Genomic DNA, 20,355 nt, shown 5'->3' on the forward strand with positions numbered 1-20,355 from the left:
GGGAGGGTCCTGCGGGGTGGGAGGGGGCGGCAGCCGGGCTGAGCTCGCCGCGCCCCCGCCGCACGCAGGCCCCGCTCCAGGGCTTCTCCTCGGCACTTCTCCGCAGGGCGCCCCGTCCCGGCGGCCGGCTCCGCGGGGGCTGCCCCCGCAGCCCACCATGACCGGGCCGAGGCTGGCCCTCGCCGCCGCGCTCCTCTGCAGCTGCACCTCGCCGGTGGCCGACGCCAACTCCTGGTGGTAAGTGAGGGGAGCCGGCGGCGCCTTTGTCCGCCGCGGGCCGGGGACCGGGACCGTCCGAGCCGTGCGGCAGCTCCTGCCCTGCGCCCTCCGCGGGAACTTCCCTGCCTCCCGGGCTTCTTTCGCAGCAGCTCGCTTCTCTCCGGGTTTTCCCCCCTCCCGCTGTCTCTGCCCAGTTTCGGGAGTGGTGGGACGCAGCCCCTCTCCTCCAGGCATTTCTGGGCTCCTTTTGTACGGGCTCGCTGAAATGCCGTCCGGGCTTTAGGATGTAGGGAATGCGTAGGGAGTGGATGGGTAAGGTTTCCTACCCGCTGCCAAAAGCCCTGGGAGCAGCCGCGGAGCCCCTTCCCCCGAAGAGCGGAAAATAGCCTGGCTCCAAGGCAGGCATCGCTCGCTGGCGCTGTGTAAAATAGCTGCTGGCTTTCTTCTGCAGGGAAAGTGCTGAGCTTTCTCTCTGCCCCCTCCCCATCCCGGGTGTCCTCTGTGTTTAAACTCGGGTTACAGACGAACAGTGTTACTCCCGCTAGAGCCCTGGAAAAGCCTCGCATCTGGCAGAGCTGTGGAGGGAGGCAGCTGACATGAGAAATGCGCCCGGGCTCCCGGAGCTGGGCTGGGCTGGGCTGGTGGGGAGAGGTGTCGGGCGCTTCGCGGAGGGGGCCTCTCTCTCCACACTCCCTGGGATGTTTTTCTCATCGTAGGTCTTTGGCCATGAACCCCATCCAGAGGCCTGAGATGTACATCATCGGCGCCCAGCCGGTGTGCAGCCAGCTGCCGGGACTGTCCCCCGGGCAGCGCAAGCTCTGCCAGCTCTACCAGGAGCACATGGTGTTCATCGGGGAAGGGGCCCGCAGCGCCATCAAGGAGTGCCAGTACCAGTTTCGGCAGCGGCGGTGGAACTGCAGCACGGTGGATAACACTTCCGTCTTTGGGAGGGTCATGAAAATAGGTAGGAGCACCTGGAAGTACAGAAGTACACCCAGCACCACAGGGACGCGCCGGGCGCAGGCCACTCCGTGCCTCTGTCCCGTGCTTCAAATGCACACGCAGGAGTGATGAGCCCCATTAGCGCGGCTCCTGAAGCTGCCTTTAACGAGCTTTTCCCATTCCCTGGTGTGCAGGGGCTGCCCGAGTGCTGCCTGCGAGCTGCCTGTGCCTGGCTGGTGGCACCGATGAGCGCCGGCCACAGCAGGAGCCAGCTGGGGCAGCAGGGGGGCGAGGGGGACGCGGTTTCTTTTGGGGGGAGCACGGGAAGGTCAGGAAGGGGGGAGCGCTTGGTGTGGTCTGTTTGGTGTGGTTCTTTAAAGGTAATGAGGGAAGAAGCTGGAGGCAGGAACAATAGCCCCGTGTTATCATTCCCAACATCTCGGACAGGGAATGCAGCCCTGAGATGTGGGAAATATGGAGTCTCCGGGCATGGAAATTCCCCCACTTCCCTGTACTGCCACTTTCTGTGTAAATCTAAGAGATTTTTATAATTCCTGCCCTGCTGGCCCTAAAAGGCACATTGACAGGCCATTGCTGCACTTGAATTGAGGTGTGACCTAGCTACATTGTCCCAGCTCCTTTTGAAATGCAGTCATCTGATGGCAAGAAACTGAGAAATCCGGGCTCGGTTTGATATGTCCGACAGCCAGGCCAATAAAGAAAAGGTGTTAAAACAGCCACACACACACACACACACTCCTCACTCTCCACAACCCCTTTCTGAAGGTTTTGTTTCCCACCCACAAAGCCAATCATTTACACAGAAGAATCAGAACTATTTCTCGGTTGTGAACTCGAGGGATGGAAAAAGACCTTCAGCTCCTGTACCCCCAGTGTTGCTCACATTGGTTTTGGCTTCACTCTCAAAAAAACTGCATAAGCAGCAGGACACAGAGAGACAATGCATCTTTAATACCTCTGGGGCGTTTGAGAGATAGGGCACAAAGTCCTGTGATCTCTTCTGTTTGATCCTGAAATTCATGTGTCACCCTAGAGAATTCTAGGGATATTTCTGCACGTGTTACTCAATCTTGCAGAATTCCTAATTCAGCACACCAGAGCTATTCTAATTCCTCTCTTTGTGCCCAGCTCATACCCCAACACTTCTTCTCTGGGGTGTTCCCCTGGGAAATGCTGTTTCCTGGAAATACTTCCAGTTCCTGACACACATCCAAGGCATCTGTGCATCCTTGATCTCTCACTTTCTGATAGCAAGGGTGGTGGCCAGATGGGGCTGCATGCTATCCCAGATTGTTAAAACTTGTGCTTTGGGGGATGAAAACTGAAATTTCATCCACTAAAGGACAGAAAATATACCTCCAGCTCTCCTTTTTGATGTCACTCCTTCATGTGTAACTTCTCCTAAATAATGGTGTAAATTTCAAATCCCCAAATAAATACTTGTGACTGCACAAGGATGCAATAAAATAGGAATCTCCCCTTCTGGAGCAATCCTCATTCTCTAGTAGCTTCCTGCAACTCTGGGTTATTGCAGTGAGAGGGTCCACACGTGGAGAAGAGAAGTAAGGGTGGAGCAGAAGAGAGCAAAGATCAGAGCTGAAGGATGAAAAATTCTGGAAGAATCAGAATGCATAGAGGAAGAAGGAACTAGAGTGGATAGTGGAAGTGGGAGGATTTCTCCTCACTAAAATGAATTTGATCCTATGAGTTAAGATTGGGAATAGATTTCTTTGTGTTTTGGTGAAGGCAGAGGTGTTGTAGGTGTGTGATGGGTATGGCCACTAGTCCTGCTCCTGCCATTTGGTTTGTGTGTGCATGCATTTTTTGAGTGCTGTTGTATCTGTGGCAGGAATCTGCTGATGGCAGTGTCTGAGGTGGCTGCATGCAGTTGCCCACTCTTTGCAAACCTATCCCAGCAGAGTTTTGGAACCATTCTCTGGTCAGTTAGAGCACATTCAGATGTTTATGCTCCAGCACCAGATGGCACAAAAGAAGAATGTCGCTAAAGGTGTCCTGGGGTGTTCCAGGATTTTTGGTGATTCATGGCTGTTATCTGTGTCAGTGATAAGCTGCTGTGGAGGGAGATGCTGCCTCTCCTCTTTTTTATAGCTTCACCTTCCGCTTTTACATTTTCCTACACTGTAATGAGTCATTGCTTATCATTGCAGCAAATATATTTTCCAGACTGGGGAAGAAGACAAAGCCTTAGGTTATCTCTTAGGTTATGCCAGATATAAAGTCATTCTTCCCTGGGTTCATACTACACTACATGTGTGTCTGTCTCCTGTTTTCAACCTTTGAGCCCCAAATCTGGACCACAGCCCTTTTTCTGTACTCTGTGCCAATGGCACGAGAAAGGTCTGGAGACCAGAATATCTGCAGGAGTGCACAGACATTCCAGATTGTTGTGGAGAGAGAGAGGAAGGGAGATAAGAAGGACCCAGAAGGTGCATAGTGTGCCAACAGACCTTGCTGCCCACCCACCGATGTGAGCATGGCATATATTATGTGATTTCTGGAGCTGCACTGGATTGTGAGAGGGGAGGAGAACCTGACTTGGCCAAAGCCTGGGAGATCCGTGTGGGAGTGTTCACTCAGAAACCTGGAAGATCAGTTTCCTTTCCCCTTCACAGAACTTGACTCTGCTCAGGAACAGGAGAGCTGGTCGGTCTGTGTTTAATCATTACACCTTCATTTTGTGCTTTTCATGAGAGTGAGGCAGTCCAGTGATACAAAGCTTTTGGAGGGGCACCCGTAGCACTGAGGTAGGCTGCTTTGGAACATTGTTTTCTCCTAGTGTGTGTGTTGTTATGAGACTTGCTCTCAGCTTTTAAATGTCGTTTATTCAGTAGCAATATATAATGATGTAAAAAAGTATTCTTCCAAAGTTGCTTCTTGTTCTGTCAATGCATATTTTAGACTACACGTGTGTGTATATATAGCTCTATACAGTATATACAGACACATTCCTTACTGCTGCTTTTATGAGGGGGAGAGGACAGAGCACCCCAAAAGGTCATGTTAGAATTTCCTCAGGGGAGGAGAGAACATATCTCCTCCAGAGGAATCCTAAATGCAAGGCTGGGGTTTCCAGGTTAGTCCAGTCATTTCTGGAGCCAAAGATCTTATCTCTTCTGCCCTTTCAAATGCTAAAAGGGAAGAAAAAAAAAGGCAGTCATAAAAGCAGAGAACAAAGAGAATTTTTCCCCCTTGTTTTCCTTCGAGATCTGCAAACTTTGGGGTAATGCTTTTAAAAACAATGAGTCGAAACGAAAACGTTTTTATTAAAAAAAGGGTCACACATTTGTGTCCCCGACGGGGAGCGTTCTTCTCCCTTTCCTTCTCCAGCAGCTCCAGAGGCGAACCCTGGGAGCCGAGCCCTGCCTGGGTGCTGCCGGAGCCGCATCCCCGGCGGAGCCCCGGGAGCCGCATTCCCGGCAGTGCCCCGGGAGCGGCCGCATCCCCGGCAGTGCCCCGGGGGCTCCCGGCGGGCGGGCACAGGAGGGCAGCAGAGCTCCGCCGAGCTCCCCGCTGCCGGGCACAGCTCCCGGGGCCCGCAGCCATGTGGGAGAGGCCAGAACCAATTCGGGAATAACACCCCAGTTCTTGGAGACGGCAGCAAGGAGGTGCGGAACTGGGCTGAACTTTGAGAGGACAAGGGAAAACCCAAGTACTTTTTCAAGTATTTTTGTGGGCAGCAAGGTGGGGAACGCCACCCTGCTGTGACTTGTTCCAGCCTCTTGTCCCACCACTATCCTCAGCAGCCTGAACAACTCGTGCAGATGCTGGAGCTGCACACTGATTTGTGCTGCTACATCTGACAGGTGGAGGCGATTAAAATGTGGATAGGAAAAGTGTAAATCCCAGTGTCTTTTTAGGGATCTCAGTCAGGCTGTAAGGATGCTAAGCACCTGGAGTCATGCAGTCTCTGTTGCACGAGCTGTCACAGTGTGAGGTCCTTTCCCGTGCATGTATTTTAATCTCTATAGACAGTGAAGTGCTCTCCTTCAGAAGGATGACTGGTGTGTCCTCAGAGCTTTCTCCATACAGGTAGAGGCAAAACTGTACATTGGACTGTTACCTTAAAAGACCCATAACATGGAAAACAAACCAGATGAGTAAAAGCTTGATTTTAGTACTGAAGAATTACCCTGACTCCCTTACAGGCCAGTCTCATCTGAGCTGCCTAACTAGGAGTCACTCCTCTGTATCTCTTGGACCAGGGAGGTTTGCTGACAATAGTTCTCTTCTAATGACCTGCGAGTAAAGACCTCCCTTCTGTGTTATGTGTCCTGTAGCATTTTATCAGCTGTGTTCCAAAGCAGAAACCCTTAGTATTCATCTCTCATTTAGGTGTGGTAAAAAATCCAAAGTTTTTCTGCGAGGTGGATGCCATTTACAGCCTTGCCTTTGTCTTGGGTCATTACCACTAAGCTGGTGATAAGCTGCTATTAATTAGGGATTGTCAGCACGTGCAAATTGGAACAAGAGCACACCAAATGCGTCAGCTCAGCCCTGCTGAGGGAGCTGGCACCGAGAGCCTCCTGAGCTGGTGATAAGCTACGCTTTGAGGATCTGCCCTTTGAAGTCATCAAAATTTGCTTGAGAGCATCTTGCTGGGGTTTGGTGTAAGTAGCTACTTCACAATTAGATTGCTTATTCTAATGAAGCTTTGGCAGTTGTTCTCTTTATCACCTGCAAGTTTGGTGATGGGCACAATGGCTCTGAAGGTGTTGGTTCAGCTATTTATTAGCCATGTGGTGAGAGTGCAGGTGTGGATTGCCTCCTTGTCCCTCTCCCTCTCTGCAGACACTCAGCACTCGCGGTGCTTGGCCTCATGCAGTGCTCTGGCTGTGCTGGTGCCCCGGTCAAACTGGGGCTGAATCCCTGCCAGGAATACTGAGCTGGAGAACTGATCCAGCTGCTTGGCTTCGTAGGGCATGCATACCAAGCAGGGCAGTCCCTAGTAAACCTGCTAATGGAAAAGCATTTTCATTTATTATGGTCTACATGGGAGTTTTACTTGTTCCAGCACTGTGGTTCTGCAGGCAGTGGAAGAGCCCCTGCCTTGATGTTGCAGTGTAAAAATGAGTTTCCTTCACTTTGTCTACAAGTAATTTTCAGCTGACATTACGTAAACTAAAGTAAGTCCAATGAAGAGGAGCCCACAAAGACTGCATGTCCCAATTAAATGAAAGGCATTCCAGAGCAGTAACTGGCTTAAGCAGAGTACTCCTTTTGCACAGACCCAACCTCGTTACTTGTTCTTAATGGTTATTGGCAAATGCAGTGGCTAAGTCAGCAGCTGTATTTTCAGCAAGTGGGCAACCCTCCTGCTGGTTGAGAGCTTCCTCCAGGTTAGAATGAAAGGATAAGCTAGAGCACAATTGAGGGTTTGGTGACAGGGGAAGGGAACAAGGGAGAAAGGGATCATGGAGAGTAGAAGGAGGACCACAAGATGGGGCCCAAGCCATGTGGTGCCCACTATCTTGTGACTCGAGGTGAGGGGGAAGGGAGCAGGGGAGAAAGGAATTATGGGGAGAAGAACCACAAAATGAAGGCAAAGCCATGTGGCTTTGTACCCTCCATTCTGTGACTCTGGGTGAGATGAGGAATCTAGGGGACAACTTACAGATTTTTCTGGAGGTAAAAGGGGTGAAGTATTAGGGTCTAGGGATGGAGCTCTGACAGGGTAGCCAGTCCTGCCAGAGCCAGAGGGGAACTGGGGGAGATGTGGGGAGCTAGGGAGACCCACAGTGTGGGGGCAGCTGTGCGCTTGCTGCAGGTGGTTTGCTCCCCTCAGCTCACTCGGTTCGGGATGCTGGGGATCAGGAGCAAGCGGGACTGGGGCAGGCGTTTCAGGAGAAACTAGGGAAGATTTATTTGGATTTTCTTTCACTTTGTTTTCCATTACTAATGTGATAATTTTCAATTTTATAAAGAGAGGATAAAAATGAAGGGGAAAGAGGATGAGCAGTCCCTGCTTCAGGAGCTGCTATCCAGAACATGATGGAACCCTTGCCCTTGACCATCGCATCCTTTATCTCCAGTGAATTCTGTGCACCTTCTCAGCGCGCCCCATGGAGCCCGTTTGCGTGCTCCTGGCCGTGTGCAGCGTTAATTTGCTCTCCCCTCACCCCTCTCTCGCAGGTAGCCGAGAGACCGCCTTCACCTACGCGGTGAGCGCGGCCGGCGTGGTGAACGCCATCAGCCGCGCGTGCCGCGAGGGCGAGCTGTCCAGCTGCGGCTGCAGCCGCACCGCCCGGCCCAAGGACCTGCCCCGGGACTGGCTGTGGGGCGGCTGCGGCGACAACGTGGAGTACGGCTACCGCTTCGCCAAGGAGTTCGTGGACGCCAAGGAGAGGGAGAAGAACTACGTGCGAGGTTCGGAGGAGCAGGCTCGCATGCTGATGAACCTGCAGAACAACGAGGCCGGCCGCAGGGTAAGAGCAGTGCTGGCTCTTTGCTTTTTCTCAGAGGGAGAGTCAGAAGGGTGGGAGTAGCTGGATGGCAGTTTCCTTGGAGGATTGATGGGGGATAATCCAGTGGTGCACCAGGAAAAGCATACAGTCGTGTTTTCTGCATTTTTGTGAATATTGCAGTCAGTGTTGACAGTATTCCAGTTTTAATGTCGGGCTTCCGTTGCCAGCTAAAGCCAGTGAATTTTGGGGTCTGTTGAGATACTGTATGGCACACATGTGCAGACATTTAAACCCTTTCCAAATAAACTAGGTGCTGTTACGGCCCATTTTTAAGGTTTGTATCTAAGAAATTAGCTTCCCAGAGCTCTGAGAGTAACAGGTTGGTGGTGAAAAGAAGAGCCTTCTGGCATGTAGAGTTGTTTTCTACTACCATCATTTAGATTTTTGGGAATGTAAGGTCAGGGGAACCTGCTGGCATGTAGAGTTTGTTTTCTACTCAATGTAGAAATGTAGTGCATTGTTTTCTACTACCATCATTTAGATTTTTGGGAATGTAAGGTCAGGGGCCTGGCTATCTCTGAAACTCAGGCCTTGTTCAGTTACCTTGGCACTGGGAACAATAAATAGTTTGCATTTAGGTGGCAGACATTTTCTGAAGAGATTCACACTTTTGGTCTGAGAACCCCCAGGGATGGAGGATCCATCACTTCCCTTTGTAGTATGATACCAGCATTAATGACTGTTTCAACTCTGAACCTAACTATCATTTGAATTTATCTGACACCCACTTCCAGTCAGTTCTTTTTCTGACTCTTACAGCTAAATCCAAAACCCTCTGGATAATCAGAATTTCCTTGGCATACAAGTATTTATCTACTGTAATTTATTCACCATTCTTTCTTGACAAACTAGATTGAGCACTGAAGACACTCTTCCTTTCAGAGGTTCTCATCAGCCATCAAATAATTTTCCTGTCACTTTAGTGTACCCTTTCCAATTTTCCCATACCCCTTTTGCATGCATTCAGTGTATGCACTTTTGCTTTTCACACAATTCCTCTGTCTGTGATTAATAGCCTGGAAGGTGTAGCATCACTCATATGCAGTGCAGCTGTGTAATCCTGCCTCTTTCCAAAAGTAGAACAGGAATACTAACTTGAACACTTGTGCATTTTCCCCAGGGTGTTTTAAATTTTTATCATTCTTCCCTAGAAGTAAGCTTTTCAAAGGTTAATTTTATTTCTAATTTTTGTTAAAAAATCCCATTAAGTGTACTTAGTCTTGCTCTTTTGCACATTCCTAACTAGTATCCTTAGTTTCCTTATCAGTCTTCTGCCCTTTCTTACTTCTAATTGTTACTGAATTATCTTTCCCTTTCCCTTGGATGTCTGTCTTTTCTGCATGTAATTTCAGCTTCATTTTGACACCAAAGATGATTTGTTCCATTTTTTTTGGTTGTGAAATCAGTGTGTTAGGTTGAAGCATTGCAAGTACTTCATGGTTCTTTAGCAAAACTAAATTGGGGTAAATTTGCAATGGGTGAAAAACCAGACTTGAAAGCTGAGTTTTGGTTTGGGATTGGGTTTTTTTTTGGCTTGGATGGGCAGAGGCTTTGCATTTGCTTAGGAAATGTGGGGGGTGTGTGGTGGGGTATTAGCCTGAATGTGACATTCTTTTCTGAGTTACTTGCTTTGGACATCCTATGTGTCTGGAGCATGAACTTGCACTGCAGATAAATACCCTGCCTGAAGCAAGGAGTGAACATGAGACTCCAACAGCCTTGAGGGGTCCAGAGACAGAGTATGGCCCCTAGGCTGAGATGCCAGGTGAGCTGCAGTAACATAGATTAAATGAACACAAGTCATTTTAGATTAGATTAAATTAAAGGGAAGTATAAACCAGTGTGTAATTAAGCTCATGGTTAAAAACAAACAAACAAACCCCCAAAAAATTATTCTAAACTAAGGGAGCTGGTTAATAAGCTCAGCTGAGGAACTGCATGTGGAGGAGGTCTGGAACTTTTTCAAGTCCAAGATGCTAAAGCCATTACAACTCTGCATGCCAACAAGAGAAAAAAGGTTGTAGGAAGAATATCCAGACCTCACTGAATGAATAACTGCTACAGAGAAACTGTTAGGACTAGATCAAGAGCCTTCTAAGAATGGAGGGGAAAAAAAAAAGATAGCAAATAAATAATGGAAAGCTCTGTCTTAGAGGTCAAGAAGTGTAAAGAGGAGGTGAGAACAGTAAAAATCACGCTGAGTCAGACCTTGAAAAGGCTAATAAAATAAACAGCAAAAGTTTTCTAAGCTTTTCACACTGGAGGAGATTGGAAGAAAGGAGACAGCCAGTGAGGATGGGGCTGAGCCTAAATGCAGAGAAGTTTTGGTACCCAATGTGAGTCAGTGCTTTGCCTGGGGCTTCGAGTTGGGGTGGGGGACACTGGATCTCTCAGAGGAAAATAGGAAATAATTTGAGAAGACTTTTTTAAAGCTTGGTCACACAATCATTTAGAACATTACTGATTTTCTAAAAGCAGACTAGATGTGATAGATTACACTTATGTGAACTTCTGTGAAACATTTGAGGTATTTCCTCCATGGGAAATTCTTGGTAAAACTGGAAAATGTAAGGAAATTTGCAGTAGCTGTGAGATGGACAAAAGACTGGTTCAAGGAAAGATGTCAGTAAGTTGTGTGAAACAATGTAGCTTGATTTTAGTGGAGCTTGATTAGCAGAGCTCATCAAGGACTTGCCCTTAGGATTTTTGTTTCTGAGCCTCAACACAACTGCTAGGAATGGGCTGATGAACTTTGCTGTTGATGCAAAGGTGGCAGACCTTTTATTATGACCACAGAGGAGAATCTGAATTTTGTACAGCAGCTAACGACACTCAGTAAAGCAATATCAAGACCATCATTTGAGGCCTTGCATGAAATACATCTTCATCATTAGGAAAAGAGTAGGAAAGAATTGGTCTGCAGCAAATGGCTGCAGATGTAATATGGCTTGGAAGGGGGTAAATATCCTGCAACAACCCAGACATAAGTCTTTTTATACAACATGGGGGAATACTAATGCCATATATTAAGCTCTCATGAGGCCCCAAAGTATTGTGTGTTCTCATATTCCCAAGTAAAATGACCTCAGACTAGAAAAGGCTTGTTAGGGCTGACCCAAGGGATAGGAATCTTTTCTTAAAAAAGTGTGCTAGAGCAGCTTGCCATATTTAGCCTAGTAAAGTGAAAGTGGAGAGAGGATATGACTGATGTCTGTGTTCGTGGGAGAAATAATAGGGAAGGAAAAGTACTTTTTAAGCAAAAGGCCAATTTGGCACAATAGCAAATGGGCATAAAGTAAATGCATATAGGCTGAAAATCAGAAAAATATATTTTATTGTTGGAATGGCAATCAGAATAATGGTGGCTGAAAACCTAATTGCTTTTAAAAGGGTATCCTATGCATTTAGGGAAAATGTTACTTGAAGCAGTGCTTACAATAGCAAGACATCACACTTTATAACCCAGGAGGTCCTGTCTAGTCCTGCATCCCTAAACTTCTGAGTTACTGGTTTTGTAAGTAGGAAGGTGCATATGTAACTCCTCATTCCCAGAAGTTTATGCTGGAGGAAAGGACTGCTGGAGACCCAGCAGTGAGCACTGCAGAGTGACCACCAGCTGCCATCCCACTGCAACCTTGCCCTGCTTTCACAGCCAGGGTTTTTGCTGATACTTTCTGATTTATAGGCAGATTTTTGGCATGTCCCTTCACTCAGTTTCCTATGAATGAGAAAGTTCTCCTTGAATCCTGAGGAGGTCTGGTGGCAGGAAAGAGGATTGTCTCTTCTCTCTGTGGCTCTCAGAAGGAGCTTGGGGGGGACAGGAGGGAATCAGATGTCTTTTATCTGTCAGGCAGTCCTGACCCCATCACCCCTTCACTCCACATCGTAGTCCTTGTGGTGGTGGCTTCTGGCTTTATTGCTCCTGTTTGTTTGTCTTTGGCTGTTATCTCAATATGTTCTTTCCTTCCATCTGTCTTTTCTTCCAACTGGTCTCCATTAGCCTCTCTTATTGCCCCCCTCCCTTATCTGTGGCTCTGTCTGGCAGGCTGTGGCAGTCAGTCCTCCCACGCTGTTTACCCAGTCAGCACATGGCAGCCCTCAGTCATCAGTCACTCCAGCCACTGCCTGGACAGCCTGGAAGGGGGTCTGGTTAATTGACCACAGGGGAATTACCCATTAATTCTCCTCCTGCTCCCATTCCTGCACAAAGAGAATTGGAAGAGAACTTGGGCTTATGGGAAGGGGCTTTAAGCCCTTCCATCAGAGGCATTTTCAACCTGTTTAAGTGGCATGGCCATCAGTCAGGTCCTGCCCTCAGAACTGCTTGTGGGGTCTGTTATTCTCTACCTTGACCCAAGCCCAGTCAGAGAGGAATTCTCCAATTTCCTCTGCTTTCTCCTCATCTGGGCAGTGAAGGGGGAGAGGGGCAGAGTCATTCAGCAGCTGAAGCTGTGGTTGGCCCCACAGGACATGGGTGGTGGGAGCTGTGGGGGGTTGAGTGGCACCGTGCTCACCTGTGATCACTGGTGGCACTCACCTTCCCCAGAACAGCTCCTGCCCACATGGGCCAGATGTTTTGAGCATCAGTTGCCTAAAGCCAAGTCAGAGTGAGCACATTCCCATGACATTAACTGAAGGGGATTGAGTTGCAGTGTTTTTCTAAAGGAACAAAGCCCAGGATTAGGAAGAATCATAATACTTTATAAAAACACATGCAAGGGCAAGGGAGGCATGAGTGGCCTGGGATTTGACAGAACCATAACCAAAAAGTGCTAACACAGGCTTATAACAAGCAGGCTGGCAGTGTAGTGAGGATATAGGAAGTGTCTGCTGCTCAGGAAATTTAGCTGTAGCCTGTCTGGTCATAGTACAGCAGGAATCCTTAAGAAACAGTGTGGTTGGTCCTCTGCAGTTGTAGTTTGATCCAAGACAAGTGCTTAACTCCCAGCTTGTAGCTGTTACATTGCACTATGAGGGATTGCCTTGGTAAATTGAGCTCTGAGGAGCAGAACTAAAGCTTTTCTGTTTTAAGGGCTCACTCCATTGACTTTCTCAGGAGCTGGATTGGCCTCCATGTGATTTAGCCATTAAGCCAAATTGAATCTTCACTAGCTGTCAAAAGCACTAGACATTAGCTAGGCAAGGAGCAACCAGTTGTTGTAGGAGAACTCTGACCTCTCCCTGCTGGTCCAGAACGTTGTTGTAGGCAGAAGGTTTTGCTTGCAGTATGCTCAATTGCCTTAATCATCTTGGCACGTGAAAGCAGAGAGCTGGGAAGCTTTCTTCTGTGTCAGTGAGTGAGGCAAAAAAAGAAACCTCTGTGTTTGGCTGCTTTTTTTCAGCAGAAAACCTGGCTGGAAGACACATCACCATCTCTTTCAGAGCACCCTGTTTTGTTCTCCTGTTCCTTGCTCTCCCCTGCCAGATACAGCTGGTGGTAATTTTGCAGCTGATACCAAACATCTCTGCTTGGCATGCAGGATCTGGCAAAAGCACTGCAGGATGCAGGATGGTCTTGGGAGAACAGATGTGAGCCTGATGGTGAGAGCATGATGAGCTAGGGCCCGGGGGTTAAGCTGCTGTACCACAGAGTAGTTCTGGCGGTGAGGGAATGCCCAGCTCTTGCTTTGCAAGCTCTGTCAGTGCCTGAGAGCTGACAGGAGCTCACATGGCATTGCACTTTTGTACCTGTCTCTGAAATGAATGGGAAGAACAAACCCAAACTGCATTTCATTCTAGTTTCCTTGGTTTTTTATTTCTCAGTATTTCTCTCTCCTCCCACCTAGCGTGGGGAGGAGGAGAGTAAACAGCTTCGCATCCTGTGCTCGCTCTGAGGAGGGTTTTATACTCTGAATTTTCAAGACTCTTTGCTAACTTTGATGCTGGATTTCCAGTGGTGTCATGCACCTGCAGCCCCCGCAGGCTCCTGAAAACGTAGCTGGAAGTGTCTGGGAACAGCCAGCACGGGAAGCTTGCGTGTGCTGTTGAAATCCTGGCTGTTCTGCCTGGCGACAGCCGTGCTAGTGCAGGGAGCCGGGCACGAGATGGCGCAGGAACGCAGCGAGGGCTCCCGGCTCAGCCCTGGGGAGCACCTCGAGCTGCCTTCCAGGGAGATGTGTCCGTCTGTGCACCACCAGCCCTGCCTGCCTCTCTCTGCACACTGCCCCTGGACGAGCTCCTCCCGGGGCAGATGATGGGAAAGGGTGTGGGTGCACGGATTTGTTTCCAAAGGATGCAGATGTACCCCTGTAACGATAGCGTCGGTTCCTGGTGTGGGTAGTAGGAAATGGGCTGGATCCCAGGTGTTCCCTTTCTGCAGCACTGAATGGGAAAAACGTGGCATGCCGTGGAGGTCTGTGAGGTGGGGAATTTCCAGAGTCCACGCAAAGAGGGCTCCTTCTCTTTTTCTCCTGCTCTTGACCCTGCTCTCAAGCCAGAAATCTGCCAGAGGGAAAGAAGGTGGGGTGAGGAAGTCGTGTTTGCAGGCGGTGTGACCAGAAATAGAAATTCTTAGGGAACAGGAACACAGCAGTCGCAACAGGGGGAGGAGAAGACCTTTGTCTCCTCTGAAGGGCGAAACAACAGAAATTGCAGGATAATCAAAGCAGTTCTGAGAGCGCGATGAATTCGTTGTAATTAAGCCAGCTGCCAGTGCAGCAGGAATAAACACAGTTCTGCCTGATTGCATTTCTTTCCCCACAGGCCGTGTACAAGCTGGCAGACGTGGCCTGCAAGTGCCACGGCGTGTCGGGCTCGTGCAGCCTCAAGACCTGCTGGCTGCAGCTGGCCGACTTCCGCAAGGTGGGCGACCTGCTGAAGGAGAAGTACGACAGCGCCGCCGCCATGAGGATCAGCCGCAAGGGCAAGCTGGAGCTGGTGAACAACCGCTTCAACATGCCCACCCAGGAGGACCTGGTCTACGTGGACCCCAGCCCGGACTATTGCCTCCGCAACGAGACCACGGGCTCGCTGGGCACGCAGGGCCGGCTGTGCAACAAGACCTCGGAGGGCATGGATGGCTGCGAGCTGATGTGCTGCGGACGGGGCTACGACCAGTTCAAGAGCGTGCAGGTGGAGCGCTGCCACTGCAAGTTCCACTGGTGCTGTTATGTCAAGTGTAAAAAGTGCACAGAGATCGTTGACCAGTATGTCTGTAAATGAAAGGAGCTGCCAAAGCAACAAATCTATATTATATAAATCTATATAAATATATTTTATATTTGTATAAATAAACAGATTATAATAATTAAAGAAGCTTATTTAAGAGACATTTTGGTTTTGAAATTTCCCCCTCCCCAGTCAGGCCAGTTAATTTGACATTCCTTCAGTTCTGCCGAGGATTTGGTCTTTGCACGCATCTCCAGTCAGGGTGAAGAAGCTGAGGAGGTGCTGGCAAAGCACACCAGCATGTGCTCTTTCATGACAGAAAGAAAGCCACTGAGAAGAAGAGGAGTGGGTTCTTACTTCTTACTTCCCTCTGATCAGTAAGTCTCAGCATTTTGCAACAGTTACTGCACATTGGAAATTACAGCCAGTCATAGGTGAGTCCTAGTTATTCAGATTTCAATTCCTGCACTGGGAAATTAGGGATTTTGGTCCCTCTAAAGGGCTTTGTCACATTGGTGGGAAGGTTAGCTAAGGCTACATGAGTATGGCTTAAAATCCACAGTCTTGTAAACCATTCCTGGATGCTCCCCAGACCACAGTGGGGTAGAGGAAAGTTCACAGCCTGCTGTTGTGAGGAAAGAAGGTTCAACCTGTGGCTGACCAGTGCACAGCCTGGGAGTGCCCATGAAGCCAGCACCTGGCTCTTCTGTACCACCTGGGCCAAGGGAAATCTGCCCAGCTCAAACCACATGGCTCTGTGTGTGTAAGGGATTTTTTTTTTCTTTTCCTTTAAATCCCATGCTGATACTTCATTTTTCAATAGAGGGGGAAAGCTTCTGGTGCCAGGAATGTTTGCAGAGTATATTTTGTCAGTGGAAAGAAGTGTTGCACACACACCCATGCTCATAGCTGCATTCATCCTGCTGCCAGTTCTCCTCTCTGAAGTGGCTGCAGGTGGTCACCTTGTTCAGCTCTATTAAATCCTCCTCACCACCAGCCCAGTTGTATAGTTTCTCTTTAACATTAAATGCCCCTCAAAGACGTTTCTTTCCCTCTGTTACTTGTGTATATGTCTGTTTTGTTTTATTCTTTTGGTGAGGTTCTTTTCTTGTGCTGCTCTGTGTTTCAGAGGGCAGGGGCCGTGCTCTTCCCTGGCATGAGCTAACCACAGGAACGTTTGCTCCCAGGGTGTGGGTGTGTGTTCACTGTGAAAGTCTTCTCTGTGTCTTTCCTTGGCAATAAAACTGTGCCAGGGCAGAAGGCATTACCAAAGTCTGCTAATCAGTCTTACCACATTGGGATTTTAGTACAATCCAATTCATAAAGCAGGGAGCAAATGCTGCTTCTAGCACAAGACATTTCCTGTACCTCTCAGCATCTGCAGAGTTCATTTGCAGTCAGAACAATCAAGAGAAGCCAATTCCCAAAATATAAGGGTTTGCTAATATACATCCGCTTTGTTACTGACACCGCAAGGGTGTTGGTTTTTTTTCCCCTGTAAATTTTAAAATGCTTAAAATATGCCAATAAGCAATGAGCCAGTCATGAAAATTATTATTTTTGTATTAAACCTCTGTTTCTTATAAAACATTGCAGTTTTACAGATTCCACCATTTCAACCACCAGAGAACAATTTATATGTACCTTTCATATTTCAAATATTTGAGGACTCCAGAAAAGCACAAGGAAGAGAAATTATGCTTAATAATTAGGAGCTGTTGTTTTTTTAAACCAATGTGTCCAGTTTTTATTTTATTTTTTTTTTTAATCCAACAGGCAATATATTTGCTGGCATCCCAGAATGCAGTTTTTTGGAATATAAACAGTGGTCTAGATTTACTTTATTATATAAAATCCAAAGCCAGTGGTATTGTAATTCAAAGTAACGGAAATAGTTTTCCATGCATGGAAAAAATGTGAGTGCAGTGGCCTGATCCAACTTCCATTAAACTTCAGTGGGAGTTGGACTGAGCCCAAGATAGGATCAAATGTGTGAGCTATTCACTCCTGGGATACTCTGTTTCTAGCCCACTAATAAAATTTGCTCTGCCTTGGATACATCTGAAAAAGACCTTTCCTCCCACCACCCTCACCTCATGTTCTTGTCCATCCTTCTTGCATCAGTGCTTGAAGGTGTCAGCTCTTTGTATATGACACCCTCAGGCATTGTTAATGTGTCTAATAGTTCAAAACTACTTCATCTGGCCTTTCTGATAAAGACCACACATTTTAGGGAGTCACAACTCTCCTTGTGGTTTGGCACCACAATTAATTTTGTGGGTGTAAACAACTCTGGGAGCGGAAAAGTTGGCATTGTTAGGGCTGCTATTCATCTGGGTGTCGCTGGATATGTCCTTCTTTTTCCACCTAAAATGTTGTCTGTATGGAAAAAAATATGTTTTTTGGCCTTTTGTTCCAGCATTCCAGACCTCTGGCAGGCTGGTTGGAGCCAGCAGTTCCTATTGGACTGGGACCATACAGCGATAGGAGAGAAGTGACCATTAGATTTCTTTCCTCCCTCTTTTTTTTCACAAGACCCAGGTTTTAGTATTTCAGATTTTCTGGGAATTTTGTATCCAAAAATTTGATCGCACTAAACTTTAGGTTCAAACTTAATTTCAATGGCACTTGCACATAAAAGAACCTCCATAGGGTGTTAGTAAGTATAAAATAAGAGCACAGCCAGACTGACTTAATGCAAATCCAAAGGAAGTCAAACAGAAAACTGCAGCAGAACTGCTTCTCTCCCATGGAAGATAAAAAGTGGTGGAATTTAAGTTGTGCCTTGTTTGATGCACAAAGTGATAGAAAGGGCTGTGATGGGGCTGGGAGCTAAACTTAATTCTGAGCTCTGCTGATAATCTGCTTTGTAATTTTCACATAGTTGCTTAATTTCTTTGCATTTTAGCCTCCAGCTTCCTGTATAAAACAAGGAGCAGGATACCTCCTTTTTCTGTAAAGATCTCTGAGAAATATGACTGAGAAGAAGTTTAATTGAAGGCTGAGGTTCTCTGCTCATAAACTCTGGCAGGCAGGCAGCTGTATCCTCCTGGTGTGGGGACACTCAGTTTGGCACAGAGAGGCTCAGCAGCACCTTGCAGGGTCAGAGGAGGTTGCTGGGGGGCTCAGCAGGAGCCTCGGAGGGTCTGCAGCAGCAAAGCATTACTCTGGCACAATGCTGGAGGCAGGACTGTGCTGCAAAAGAGAGGTCAACTCAGGGCTTGTTTATTTCTGGCTATTGAAGATCTTGCAGCTAAAGTAAGGCTTAGGGAGGTCAGCCTGGTTTCTGCCTGCTCGAATTCAGTTTGCAGTTTCATATGGATAAGATACTCACACAGTACACTATTATGTACTGTGGTCTGGTAACTGGCTGCCACATTCCAGCCCTGAAGTTGCTGCACTTCAAGGCTGATAGAAATGGCCACCCTTAAGTCATGTAAAACTACAATATTTTGGGCTTAAAGGCACTGTGCAAATATACTGTTACTGCAAGGCAGTGAACATGGGCTCCTAAATGGAGCAGAACAGGATGCAAATCTGTCATCATTTTCCAGCTGGCAACTACTGCCTAAGTTAGGGTGGGAATGAATGAGGCCTCAGTGTGCTCTGCTGCAAGGTAAGCTGAGCAATAGCTGATCCCAGAACAGAAACTTTCAGTTGATATTAATCATCTTACAAAGAAGGTTGTGAGAGGTTTGTGAGAAAATTTAAATGAACCTTTTAACACTGCTGAACTTCAGGCCACTTGAACCATTTGGAGGCTCCCATTCTTTGTCCCCAAAAAGTCTGTGCCTGCTCAGAGCTCAGTGTAGCAGAGTGGCCTTTTGCAATTCAGGAAACTGCCACGTTGAATCCAGACATGCAGCACTGGTGTAACTTGTACTTTCTGTATGGACCAAAGTTTGTTTCCTATGGACCCTGAGAAAGCAGAAATGAAGCAGATCTTGTTCAGTTGTGTGAACTCAAACATGCAGGAGTCTCTCTCTGTGCACTTGACCCCCTCCAGGGAGAACCCTAGTTGGTTTAAATTACACTGTGGGAGCAATTCCTCATCACCTGTGGCTACAGAAATATAGACAGTATTTTCATCTGCTGACACAGCCACAGAACATCCCAAGGAGACCTTGGGAAATACCTTCCAGTAACTACAGGGCATTTCTCAAGTATCTGTCACAAGGCTATTCCAGAATCAGCTGCTTATATGGTCATTAACTTTCATTTAGCTTTTGTTTAACTCTATTTCAGTTAAATAGTTTCTAGCAGATACTCTGTGAAGTGAAATTCACTGAAGGGCAGGCTGTGAAGGAACTGTCATAGGACAGACACACAGCAGATGTGAATTAATGTTAGATCCCCTTCTTCCCACAGGCAGACTCTGGCTATGTCTAATCTCTGGGACACAGAGATGCATCCCATCTCCTTGGTGCAGAAGTGTATCCTGGTCAGATTCTAACTCCCTGGCACAAACACCCTGTGTGCAAAGGCTTGTGGATGCAGAGACTGTCGAGTGGGCAGCCTGTCCCAGCTCCAGCCTTTGGGACTGGGCCACCTCCTGAGCATACCAGCTCTGAAGTCTAAATATAACCAGCTCAAAGATAAGCAAAGGTTAAATTTCTGTGCCAAACAGAACACGTACCAGAAAGGACAAAAAAATCATGATCAGCAGTTGTAAATCCCTACATAACAAAAATAAACCCCACAGTTATGATATAATGATCACAGCACACTCACGTGTTCCATCCATCAGTCTTCTGCAGGACCTGAAGCTGTTACTAAAATCTCTTCTTTCTTAGCTCTGTTGAAATGACAGTTGAATTTTTTTTGTTTTTGTTTTTGCATTAGAATTCAAAATGGAATGACCTACATGACAGCATTTCCTCGAAGATAGAAAGAGAGAAAGGGGGAGCAAACAGGGTCAGGAGTTCTCCCTGTGAGCAGTAATAAAATGCAACAGCCATAAAAAGAACTACTAAATACTGCCTTGTGACACTCGAGTTGGACACCTGCCCTAATGTCACAGTTACCTCTCCATGTTACCCACCCATTGCAAGCTGGCTCTGATGCCCCCCAGCTTCCAGGACCGGTAACAGTTCCAGCGGTTTGGAATGTGTTGGGTGGGTGCAGCAGGCACCAGACTGAGTGGGTGGAGAGGGTGGGGCCCTTGGTGATTTGGGAGGAGAGGAAGAGTCTGATAAGGAAAGAAATACAAAGAGTGAGCAGACGCTGCTTTGCTGGGAGGTTGCAGTGCTTCCCCCGGCCATTTTCCAATCCATTTCCCCATTTTCCCATCCATTTTCCCCTTTTTTCATCCATTTTCTCCTTTTCCCACATGGTGGCAGCTGTCCTGGGGACTTAGGAGGGAGCTGCTCAGGTATGTTTGCCAACAGAGATGAAGCAGTTTAAAGGCTTGCAGCAGTAACACACATCCTGGGAAAAGAAAAAAAGGTCCAGGCTCTTCCTTACCCTAAGGCAGTTTTATTCTGAATCATCATTGGTCTTGTGGCTCTTCCTAGAGTGCCATTTTGCTGTGTCAGCCCTTCACAAGACTCCCAAAAAACTGAGATGATGCTGGATGGGGAATTAC

At 47.6% G+C, this 20,355-nt stretch overlaps 1 protein-coding gene across 3 annotated transcripts in view; it reads left to right on the top strand.

Annotated features, from left to right (window-relative positions):
- The window catches only part of WNT5B (Wnt family member 5B), a 67,819-nt gene extending 52,901 nt beyond the window's left edge, over positions 1 to 14,918 (top strand). For all 3 annotated transcript variants that reach the window (XM_041398573.1, XM_041398572.1, XM_041398571.1), the window contains 4 exons: positions 107 to 237; positions 936 to 1,183; positions 7,333 to 7,625; positions 14,367 to 14,918. In XM_041398573.1, the coding sequence (XP_041254507.1) occupies positions 107 to 237; positions 936 to 1,183; positions 7,333 to 7,625; positions 14,367 to 14,825 (1,131 nt within the window). In that variant the 3' untranslated portion in view covers positions 14,826 to 14,918. The remainder of the gene's footprint in view (positions 1 to 106; positions 238 to 935; positions 1,184 to 7,332; positions 7,626 to 14,366) is intronic.
- The last annotated feature ends 5,437 nt before the right edge of the window (positions 14,919 to 20,355 follow it).

The sequence above is a fragment of the Onychostruthus taczanowskii genome, unplaced genomic scaffold (genome assembly GCF_017590055.1).
Source record: "Onychostruthus taczanowskii isolate IOZ18803 unplaced genomic scaffold, ASM1759005v1 scaffold15, whole genome shotgun sequence".
Lineage (NCBI taxonomy): Eukaryota > Metazoa > Chordata > Aves > Passeriformes > Passeridae > Onychostruthus > Onychostruthus taczanowskii.